This window comes from Nasonia vitripennis (genome assembly GCF_009193385.2).
Source record: "Nasonia vitripennis strain AsymCx chromosome 2 unlocalized genomic scaffold, Nvit_psr_1.1 chr2_random0010, whole genome shotgun sequence".
NCBI classification, from domain to species: Eukaryota; Metazoa; Arthropoda; class Insecta; order Hymenoptera; family Pteromalidae; genus Nasonia; species Nasonia vitripennis.
The window spans coordinates 2,666,559-2,679,396 of record NW_022279617.1 but is presented as its reverse complement, the minus strand read 5'-3'; the positions used below and the strand labels follow the sequence as shown (position 1 = coordinate 2,679,396).

Genomic DNA, 12,838 nt, shown 5'->3' with positions numbered 1-12,838 from the left:
TGCTAAAAAAAAATCAAATACTGCTAGCAACAAATTTTGTTGCTAGCAATGTTTAATTGATATTTTTTAGATAACAAAATTTGTTGCTAACTATATTTGATTTATATTTTTAGAAGACGGTCCGGATCTTTCAAAAAGCTGTGGCAAGTGACTAAAAACACTTATTTATATAGTGAAATGTCATGAATTTTGGTCAATGATTTTACAAGGTATATACATGTTTTTTTTCGATAAAAATGGTGTATATTTTATATATTTTCAATAGAATTTTTTTTCAAATTACATCAAATCAAAAATTTTTTGGTAAGAAGAATATCTTTTTGTTTTTTTGCAGGATTTAACCCAGGCTTGACCCCTTAAAATAGCAAAAATATGATGTTCGCGAAAGACGATAATAGGACGATTAGAAATGAATATAATTCGAAAGTTTGTGGTATTCAGGAACCGAAAGAAATATTGGAAAAGCTTAAAATTTTAAAATTAAGCGAAGCCAATTTAACTACTATGAAATTACGAGAACAATTGTATAGCATTAAATATAATCCGAGTAAAGAAAGGGCCTCTGCCTTCTGGAATCGATTCGAAGACATAGTTAGAATGTATAATGGTTTGCCGGACGTAAAATCCTTGACCGATGACGAAGTCAGAGATTCGTTTTATAATGCTATTTCGAAAGCCTTACCGGATATTAAGAATCTAAATTTCTTAAATTTGCACCAACAGAACAAACCTTTATCTTACAAAAAATTTGTCTTAAAAATTACATAATACAGAACGAAAGCGAGACTGGAAACACGCAAGCATCTGGAAGTGCAATGACAGCAGCCACCAAATGCTTTAACTGTGACGAGTATGGACATTTGGGACGCGATTGTCCAAGGCAGGGCACGAATCTTAAGATGTGCTACGAATGCAGACAATTCGTGACGCATAGAGCTGCACAGTGTCCACTTCGGATGTCCAAGTCGAAAGAGAAAAGATATGGAAATAAAAATTATAATAATCGAGGTTGTCGTGGTAGTAGAAGGGGTAGAGGCGGTAATAATTATCGCGGTGGTACAAAACGTCCGAATGAAAGTCAGAACGATTCGAATACTAATACTACTTTGACATAAATACAGATAATGAAATCAAGTCAGTTTGCAATATCGGAAGAACGAACGTTACATGCGAGAAAGGAAAAGTATTAGCAAAATTTTTAGCTGACTCCGGTGCAACTGAGCACCTTACAAATTCACGCATTATTTTTAAAACCTTTGACGAAAGAACGGACGAAATTAAATGCACGAATAATTCGAAAGAAGGGATGTTGAAAACGGAGGGAGTCAGCGATATTGTATGTAGAACGAACAAAAACAAACTGTTAAATTTAAATAATGTTATATGGGCCGAAAATTTGCGGACGTATTTACTGAACCCTTGGCATTTAACTTGCATGCTTATCTAACAAATTCAATAATGAATATATATATATATATATATACACGAAGAAAAGATATTAGACCGGAAGTGACTAAACTGTTAAATAAATAAACGAAAGTGATTAAAGACTAGAGTGTTGTTCAGTTCTCCTGGATCTGCCTCCACATTACCAATAATTTCATCATTAGCGATGCTCCAGTGGCATGACCACCAAGCGGCCGAATTGCTAATTCGTTGGGGCGCCGTCGTGAACGAGCAGTGTGATACCAGCCTGATAAGCGGCGAGGCGCGGCAGTACTACGACTACGACGCGCAGACGACGTTCTTGCACGTGGCGGTGCACCAGCTCGACGCGTCCCTGGCCCGGCTGCTCATGGACCACGGCGCCGATCTCTCGGCGAAGAACGCCAAGGACCGGACAGCCCTGTTCGACGCCCTCGTCGCCGACTGTCCGGCCGACCTGGTGCTCGAGATGCTGAACCGTGGCGCCCGACACGAGCTCGCGCACGCCGACAACATGCAGCGCACCTACCTGCACTCGGTCATTGGCGCGGGCCACGACGACCGGCTCAACACGACCCTGCTACACCGGAAAGACGATGCTGCACTTCACCGCGGATGACCGCTCGGAGAGCGTGAGTACCGCCAGGTGGCTACTGGAGAGGCATGTCCCGCTCGACGCCAGGGACAGGATCTTCCAGAACTCACCGCTGCTCAGCACGCTGCGACCGGGGCCGCCTGGCAGATGATCAGGCGTCTGGTCGCGCTAAGGATGGCCGAAGGCAGGCAGATCGACGAGCAGGACGAGCGGCTGCTCGGCAGGACGCCCTACATGCAGGAGCACGACATAGCCTGCAAGCGGGAGCTGCAGAGGTGAGGAAGTTCAAGGTCTACAACGACGTGACGCTGTTCTTCATCTTCGCGGCGAGCGATGAGAGACTGAGTATGCTCATGAGGAACGAGGAGTTTCTGGCCTCCTTCAAGTCACGCTACGTCGAGCACCAGTACGATGTCTACAACGACTACATCTCGGCGAAGTTTAAGAAGACTGAGAAGAAGCTGCGCCGGATTTTCACGGTCGAAAATCACCTATGCGAGATTTTCTCGGTCCATCTGACTTACGCCGCCATAGAGAATCTGGCAAAGTTCGTTTCTGTCAAGGATTTGCCTGGTTGTAAATTTTAGATATGAACCAATTTTATACGTTTTATGTATACGTAAATTGCGCGGCTACAGTGGTTTGAAAAATGTTCGTTAAACTTAATTTTCGAATTTGTTCGAATTTCTATGTAACTTTTCATCTTTGTAAATATTTTTAATACAAACAATAAACATGCATAAAAAATTAAAAAAGATTGATATGAAACCCTGCTTAATATTCCCCTAGTTGCATATAGTATATCCTATTAATTTGAATGAAAAACGACACTTTTCATGCATTTAAAATAAATAGAAAATCAAGTTTTTCTTATCAGCGGGAGGAATAGTATATTACGTGCGTAGGGAGGAAAAAACTTGGACAGTCTATATGTCGTGTAAATTGTCACCCGAGCCGAAGGTGAGGGTGGCAAACACGAGTTATGGGCTGTTCAATTTTCCTCCTATGGTGCGTACACTATTTTTCTTCACACCAGCACTGAAAATGCACATTCCTCTCCAGGTGCCCGGAAGGTGTGGTATTTTCGGTGCGGGTAACGCATGCACGATTTTCGTGTTTTTTATACCTAACTAGAGCGCCACAGCGGCCTTACGGATACGCGGCGCGGTCGCCTGATCCACCGACGCTCGCGCCTCGCGCGAGCGTCAGGCAATCAATCAAAGCTTTTGGACCAGATAGTGCGTATCATACCGAAATTGTTATTCAATTATATGTACCAAAAATCGTTTCTAGGGTTGTTGTTTATGTATAGCGGTTAGAAAAAATGTTTGTCACGGTAAAAAGATGTGTTTTTGAAATATCTACAACTTTTACATTCAAGGTTTTTATGTATAATGTATAGCTTCAAATTTTTATGATGAATACTGGTTTATTGCTATAAAAAAATCGCTTTTGGCCTGTTAACTTGAAATAAAAGCATTTTCACGCCTAAGTGTAGATAGGATAAAGTTGTATTTCTTCGAGATCTACAACTTTTCTATACAACTATTTTTTGTAGAATTCGAGTTAGAGCCAAAAAACCGTTTTTAGCGATTTTTGGATGTGACCGCATTCTGCGTATACATGCAAGATCGAGCCCAAAATAAATTTGGCACCTTACTATTACGAGGGGAGTTCGCATACAAATTTTTAGCCCGATTAATAAAAGTCTTAGAGATAATCGTGTAACACCAAAATTTTTATTCAAAAAACACGCAAAAATTGAACAAATTGTGCCAGCATTTTAAAAAAACGTAGACTATCGGGATAAAAAAAAATTTGTTTTTAGGTTTGTGCAAGAGGAGACTCCTACCAAAATGTCAGCCCGATCGGTCGAAAATTGCGTGAGATATCGCATCTCACACATTTTTCGATGACAAAATATAAGGCACTTCCGTCTCGCGGTCGTGCCTAAAAAAGTGATGGACTTTGTTATGAAGCATTTAATTGATGATTGGTCGCCTTGTACAAATATTAAGGAACGCGAATTTTATTACATAACCTACAAACGCTTTAAGCTATCACTGCTGTGCAGATGGCAAAATCAAAAATCTTATGGAAAGATATAATTGATGACATGATAAGGAGTGTGCGAAGTTCACTTAGATTTCCTATATTATAAAAATTAGCGTGACTTAAGCGCACATCTGGAATCTACAACTCAAAAGATTGTTGTCATGAGGTACACTCAACGGTAAGGTATTCGTACGAAACATTTTTTGAAATGCTCCAAAGAGAACTCTTAATTTAATCATTGCGCTTAATTTCAGCTTATCATATGAATCCATTCCAAAGTTATAATGGGGAGAAATTTTGAGAAAAAATGTGAATTTTAAAATCAGGCATATCATCAATAAAATCAAAACGAGTCAGTCAGTCGTCCTCAATATTTAAGAGTTCCTAGTAAGGACATAGCCGAATTGCATGCTCAAATTCAGCTCATTATATCAATCCGTTCCAGAGTTACAGTAGGGACAAATATTGAGAAAATGTGTTTTTATAACACGTGCATAAAAAAGACCATTTTCGGCGCCTATAAAGTGGACCGAAAATAGGGTTTTCCGAGCGTCAAACAAAATGTAGAGCAAGAGTCCCTGGTCATAATACATGTATAAATTAATCCATTTTCGCTCCCGATAAGGTAAAACAAGCCTACATTAATTTGAGAATCGGAAATCAAGAGAAGCGAAAATGGTCATTTTCACCCCTAGGGGCGAAAGCGACCATTTTCGCTCCTCTTGATTTATTTTTAAAATTTTTTCATCTACTCAATAAAGCTTTAAATCGTTAAAAACTTTGGAAACAATTTCCAAAAATTTTCAAATATATATATATATATATATATATATATATATATATATATATATATATATATATATATATATATATATATATATATATATATATGCATCTATACACGCACACCGTAGTGGACGACTCGAAAAACTCTATTCTCGATCTATTTCATAGGCGACAAGCGAGGATGATTTGCGATCACGAAGAGTAGCACGGTTCAGATTTGCTACGAAGACTAGAACGGTTCAGATTTGCCGAGAAGACTAGTACATTTCAGATCTTTTCCACACGAAAAAATCTAATTGTTTTGGGAAAAAATAGTTATTTTGGTTAAAATCAATAAAATTGCAATATTCTCAAAGTTGCCCAAAATATTTTGAAAAATTTTTATTAAAAACTTAAAACTCAATATTTCATCTCATAATAACTTTTTAAATTTCGTAATTTTTCAAAATTTTTTTGTCAATTTTTTTGGAATATTGCAATTTTATTAATTTTAACCAAAATAACTATTTGTTTTTCTCCAAAACAATTAAATTTTTTCATGTGAGAAAAATCTGAAATGTACTAGTCTTCGCGGCAAAGAACCGTACTACTCTCCGTAGGGACCGACGATATTAAGACACTAGTAAGAAGAAGCTAGTACTGTTATGTCACTATTTCAATCAAGACTTTTTTTGCATGGTTTTTAATTTCTGAAAATATTTGGATGTGATAGCATTTGGAATAACTGTAAAAATATTTTCACGGAAGATTTTATTGATAACAAAGAAAATCATGCTCTTTCACACATCAACCAAATATTTGAATAAGAGAATAAATTATGCAACTCATTAAATTTACCTATGCCAAATAAATCTGTTTTACGAAACATTTATGACGGTGAAGAAATTCTATAATGCAAACATTTCTATACGAAAATTAAATTTATTATTTTATTTCTCAGAATAAAAAAATTGTATCAATAGCATAAACTAGTATGGCTTCAATATTACTCCCAAAAGGAATGACCAGCCATAGAATTTGTCGGTTACCTTTACATTTGACCAATTTAAAAATCGCATTTTTACAGTTTGGATCTGATAAACGAAATCTATGAGAAGCAGATTTAATTATATGATATAAAGCTTCTATGATACCTAAAAAAGCTCTAGAAATAGTTGATTTAACTTTACGTGATCTATGTTATAATCAAATTCCTTCCGTAAATAAATGAATAGCTTAAGAAGGACACTTTCGACCAATTTTACCTGTTAGTATTAGAGATATTGTTATAGCAGAAGCTATAAAATCATCATACCTTTGGTCACACTTTCATGTTTTAAAATTAAACATAAATATGCATTCACTAAATATCAAATTTTCAAAGTTATTATTAGAAGTGAGAGAAGGAACGATAAAAAATTTTTAATTCCCGAATAATGAAAAACAAATGATGTATGTTTAAAAACTTTTGATCACAGCATTAATTTTTCACTAAATAGCGTAATACTTTTCACAATGAATATACTTATTTTTTTAATAATAAAATCTTTATTTAAATGAAAGAAGATACAAAAACATATAACAGTATTGATACTGCAACTTATCAAGCTGTTGATAAATCTGACAACAATATATATATATATATATATATATATATATATATATATATATATATATATATATATATATATATATTTCCCAGTCGAAATATTAAATAGTATTCGTGGGGGTTTGCCACCTCATGAACTTAATTTGAAAATTGGGGCTATTGTTATGTTATTAAGAAACTTGATTATAAAACAGACGCTTTGTGAAATGGTACGGTAGTCGTTAATGTCAACATGATTATAAAATTATCAAAAGTAAGAACAAAAATGTTGTTGTTTTTATTGTTGTGAAATACTCACTAATAAAAATAAACTAATGAATCTAAATTTTTGCTCATTTCCTTATTAAATATTTATTACAATAAAAGAAACAAGTTAATCCAACGAATGTTTTGCGTGTACATTTTTCTTGAGGTTGGAAGTTAACAAATCGCTTTATTATTAACGGCTTGAAAACATCAGCCATCACTTTTTTGAAGAGTACAAATAATTAACAATGATTTCCTATAATTTTTGCTGCACGTTTTTTTATTCGATATGCATTAATTTGGCATAAAATTGCAGTAGCAAGACAATGCTAACTTTATGCCCACAAAAAGCTATAAATTTTATAGTAAAATGAAGGCAGCTCTTGCCCATGATACGTCTATACATCATATTATGCAATAACAATATAATAGTTGATACAAGGTTGACTTCATATTGTTGTCATAACTTTTAATCAATAGTTGCTATCAAATTTGCATCAAATAAGGACGCAGTTTCACGTTAAACGTACAAAAATCGATGGCAAAACGTTTGTAACAAATCGCTATCAATTTTCTACGCAAATGGCTATAGGGGTACTACTCACAAAATTTGGAGCAAAGCTCAAAAAATAATCAATGAGTACTTATCAAACATTAAAAATTCACTGGCAATGACAATCTTTGTAGATTTATTTCTGAATGTTATGGATTTCACCAGTAATTTATACTGGTTAAATAAATAACAAGTCGCAAGATACTATTACTTTTATCAATCAAGTGAAAATTCTAGTTTAACTGACATTCAAACTTTTTTCGTTTTTCCAATAAACAGAATAATGCGGATTCTCGCATAATTCCTTCGGCTTGGTCATTCATCAGCTTTGATTAATGGTTAAGTACTTTCAAGATGCTAATTCTACTGTGTAAATCAGATTACATACTTTTCGCCATCTAGAGTCAGGAACCGTAATTAAGAAAACCACGCACGATTGCAAAGTGCGCATGAATTATATGAATACTTGATTAACTGTATAGTACATAGTATGGAATTATCGCAGTATGGAATTTAAAAAGTGGCTCATTACGCTACAAGATGTGCAGATAATGCTAATTGAAATAGAACAAAAACCGCTTTTGAACACCGCAATCTTTTTTATTTTCCATCCCATTTCGACGGTCCGAGGCTTATTTTATTCCTAGGAAAATTCTAGGGGGGTTACCGATGGGATCTCAGTGATTATACTTATTAGTGAGCAAGGTTGAGCGTAATTAATGATTGTTAAAAAAACTTAAAGAATTATTACTCAGATACTATTACTACTATCACTCAGATCTCATCGGTAACCCCTCCCCCTCCCCCTTGCCTTAAATTTCCAAAGAAACAAAATAAACCTTGGTTCGTCTAAATCGGATGGAAAATAAAAGAGATTGTGGTACTTTAATATCTTTTTTTGTTCCAATTTTTCAATTAACAATATATGCATGTGCATATTGTTTTACAGTCAGAGTGAAGGCTTTTATGTATGATGTTTATTTACGAAGTAGAGTTTATTTAAGAAGCCGTAAAAATTACGATACTCTAAATAAGAATCATATATATCCAAATAATACATCTCGATTTGTTCTAATTATCAATATCAATTTTTTTTTATTTAGAGATGCCCAATAATAGATTTTAAAAACAGTAATTATTTCTCAGACATTTATCTTGTAGTTTGAAAATTTGTATTACAAACTGCTTTTCAACTTCTGTAAAATCCATAAATTAGTATAGTTTTCCATGAGACCCTGTGTGTGAGAGCCTAAACGAAAAATCTAATATCTGGCTTTTAAAGTACCCTCCGGTTCTAAAAATTTAACTGAGTCATCTTGAGGACAATATTTAATAGCCCACCAAATTTTATTAAAATCTGCTTTTAAAATCAAAACCAAGAGAACTCACATTGAGTATAATGAGCTTTGATAAATAAAATTTGTGCTTTCGTGTCTGAGAAATAATAAAAAACGTAAACAAAACATTAAGCTTGTTGATAGCGTGCATAAGTAGGGAGCGACTTAAAACTCCAAATTGTAATATTCAAGACTTTTTCTCTTCCTTTTCAAATTTTGTTAGAAAAATTTGTCGTATATAATTGTCAAATTAATAATAAATTTGAATTATACCATTAATAGCAGAGAATTTTCACTTCTATTCGTGCTTACCAAATGGAACCTTGTTTCTAGCTATAAAAAAAAGATTTCTATTTAGAAAACTGCATGTTTTATTCTACAGCAGCTACAGGTGGAAATAATTCCTGGGTCGTGAGTAATCGACGATTAAAATTAGCTGACTGCCTCCAACGAGTGAAGTTTCTTCCAGAGTTTTATTTTTATTACGACTCCTCACTAATTTGCTTCTTCGAGCATTTGTCGAAATGGCATTTTCGTTGCTGGATCGAATTTAAAGTCGATCTCCATCTTCTCGCCGTCTCTGGAATTCGTATACTTAAGATGCCGAACACTTGAAACACGCACACGTTGTCTACACGACCGCACACGCACTACTTCTCTTCGTCTTTTTCCGTTTCGGAAACTTGTAAAGCTCGCAAAAGCCAAGTGCATTTGTTTATTTAGTAAACCATTCGCGAATCCAGGCTCGACTGACATCGATGATTTGCAGTGAACGATTTACATGTAGCCTTCAGCGGCGAAAAAAAGCTCTTGCTCCTCTTTGGGACACTCCCGCACGTGCGAGACGGATTCTCAATATGTTTCTTAGCGTGCATCCATGAATAATTTCTTCTCGAATAGGGAGAATTCAGGTAACCGATCCAATTCTACACTCTTTCGTCTTTTTTGACTTCTTCTCTGCTCTTTCTTCTACTATGCCAATATCAAAAATCTACATTCGCTATACACTTGAAATTTCCTAATGCATTATGACGTGGAATTTCTTTGCTCAAGGTTTTTCATTTTTCAATAACATCGAGGTATGAATTTCTTAGCCGATGAAATTAAATATTTCGTAATTTAAACGGTACTTTATGCATGTATAATACCACTCAAGATATACATTAATAACGTTAACGTGAAAAATAATTATTTATCGTAACACTACATCAATTTAATCTGAAGCTTGGACTGAAGAAGAATGTATTATATTATAAATCTAGAAGAATTTACAGTTGTAAGTAAGTAACTTATTGGTAGTTGCATTGTTAAAAATAAACTATTTATATATTAACTTGCTGATGCTTAACTTTATCGTTTTATTCTGAAAAAAATTCAAAGTTTGGAAATGAATTTCAAAGCAAGATATAGTTTTCCTTAATAAACCTTACAAATGTACATAGTTGCTAATCTCAATACTAAATTGCGATTTATTAGGTTTGTAAAATTTTATCTTTGATTTCCGTATACGATGGTACGATGGTATTATCCTGCAACGCGACTTGATAATACAATGTTTTCGAGAACTTTAATAGTCTTGTAAATCTACGAATCATTTGAATTACGATGCTACTTATCGCACATTTTCTATTAATATCATGTCGATTACAAAATTTGATATACAATTCCGTACAAAACTAATCTTATTTATTTACAGTTAATGCTAAATGCAAAGTTACTTTCTTATTACCTTACTAATAAAATAAGAATAACCTGGATGAAATCTGCACTATTCTACTCGCTTTGTACATACTATGATATTATACGGTCTTGCAATTACTTTTGCATACTTTCTGCATATATCCCTAGAACGAACTTAAAATCTAAATTTTCATAGATACGGTCGCAAATATTTTAAAATTTAGAAAATGAGTAGCCTGATAGTGATTTTATTCGGATTGATCTTATAAAAAGAAAGGATTTGTACTAGGGGGAAAGTGTCTTATACTCAGATGATGAATTGAAAACTCGTACTCGAAGACGAGTAAATAATTTATCAATATAAGTTAATACATATCTCAAACTAAATTATTTGCATATGAGATTATTTGTTACGTAAATATTTCGCAGTTGCATAATTACTTGTATAATATAAGAGCGATATATTTCTCATTGGAAAAACGAACTTGATTAAAAAGCTTGAAAAGCGAAAATATTTGTGTGACCCCTTATGACAAGTAGCTTCCTCTAAATTAATTTGTTATACATGCTTTTCTGCTAGAGCCAAAATCCCTGTATTAAAATACATAGATTATATATATATGGCAGCAGCATTTCAAAATCATGTATCAGCATCAGCCGTAGCAGTGGTCTACGCAGGCAGCTGCCGGTGAATTTCGGTATTCGATGACTGTGCAGCAGTGGAGATAGTCAAGAGATGAGCTCCGCCATCCGTCAAGCCCGCGCGGCGCATTTGCATCGGGACCTTCAGGAGGATGATGCCGGGAGAGACGGCTGCGTCTGTGGATAGTCATTGGCAGACCAAACGTGATGGAATTACTGATCCTGCAGGCTACTAAGAATCGCCCATTCATACAATATTCACAAGATCCTTACGTGAGTTCGCTATATAACGCCCCCGGGAGCTGCGCTCCTGCAGTCTCCATCCGAACAGCGACTCGATCATAAGCTCCATAGGCAAGAAAGAAACGCTGAAATAATCTTAAGAGTATAGACCGGAGCGTCGGAAGAGAAGACGATCAGAGATAAAAGCTATAGATCAGAAATTTGAAATTACCTCTCGATGGCGAGAACGCAGCTTATCCTTGCAGTGCTCCTGAGCATCGCGGTTGCCGTTACTCTGGCGCAACGTAGACCCGCGCCTGCTTTTAAGGTAGCCTATGTGCCGGTGCTATGAGTGTTTTTAAAGAAAATCAATCCTTTCCGAGTGAGGAGAAATCAACGACATGTGAAAGTGTTTATGGAAGCCTAATTTAGTCGTGCTGATATTCTTTCAAGTGATGCGTGGATTTTTTTCTTTAATATGGCTATTTTTGATTTCTGAAACAAGGGGATGTCGGAGTTAAAAACATCATTTTCCTATTACGTTTGATCGATTGCCAAAGGAAAATGTCAATCGGGCTTTTAGTCGTTTCAAAGGTTATTAAACATAAAATACAAAAGGGAAGAGACAGAACTCCGACACCACCTTGACGAAGTTTTTAATTAGACATTAAAATGTTTGAGTTTTAAACAGCTGAATTTATATATTTTTGTATAACAGAATATATTTTTCAATTGAATTTCATAACTTGACTCAGAAAAAATCAGCTGGATTGGAACTGCCGAATAATGCTACGTCTATCAGGGAGAACATAGTGGATACTTTTTCCTGCGAGAATCGAATCTACGGTTATTATGCGGATATCGATAACGACTGCCAGATCTTCCATATTTGTCTACCTACGGCAAGGAATTCAATTCGATTCAGTTTCATCTGTCCAGCTGAAACAGTTTTCAACCAAGTAAGAATACTTTTACCACAATATAGCCATTTTTTTATCAAAGGACTTTGTCACAAGTGAACTAAATTGAATCAGGCGCAGCGAATACGCGAAAAAAACAATAAATCTTGAGCATCGACTTTTTTACATTTTATTGCTCCTTCGTAGGCCACGTTCGTCTGCACGCGAACCGAAAGCTCGATACCGTGCGAGGAGTCCGAGAAGTATTACAGTCTGAACGAGGCGTTTGGCAAAGTAGACGAGAACACTGAGGAGACGGTCACCGACTCCAATGGCAACGAAATCGAGCCAACGTCGTATCCGAACCAAAGGCCCACGAGGCCAACGAGACCCCCGACTGGACAGCAGGGCTCTAGTCCTTACCCGACGCAGAGGCCCACGAGACCGACGACTTATCCGACCTATACACCGGATTATCAAACTACACAGTTTACCCAGCGGCCACCAAGCCAGACCCAGAATAAGAAGCGTAGACAATAATTTTGGTGCGATCCTATAAATAGCGCTGCATTTTATTGTTGAATGTGATTGCATGCACTTGTTAAACAAGTAAGCTTTTTAATAAAAAAAGATGAAAGTCAATATTTTAAAACATTTTGAATACTATACCCCGCATTCCTCGCGTTTCATGTACTAGTAGTACTAGAAAAAAAATTATAGTTTGTAAGATTTGCTAGAGTGATGCTAAAAACAAAATTATATGTTTAATCAATGTCTACTTAAACTACAATATGACTCCTTGGCACCAAC

At 35.4% G+C, this 12,838-nt stretch overlaps 1 protein-coding gene across 1 annotated transcript; it reads left to right on the top strand.

The window, feature by feature from the left end:
- The first annotated feature begins 2,194 nt into the window (after window positions 1-2,194).
- Window positions 2,195-12,618, top strand: LOC116416577. The gene is made up of 4 exons (XM_031925506.1): window positions 2,195-2,295; window positions 2,352-2,567; window positions 11,848-12,088; window positions 12,236-12,618. Exons 1-4 carry the CDS (start codon window positions 2,195-2,197, stop codon window positions 12,566-12,568), a joined length of 891 nt encoding a protein of 296 aa, XP_031781366.1. The 3' UTR covers window positions 12,569-12,618.
- The last annotated feature ends 220 nt before the right edge of the window (window positions 12,619-12,838 follow it).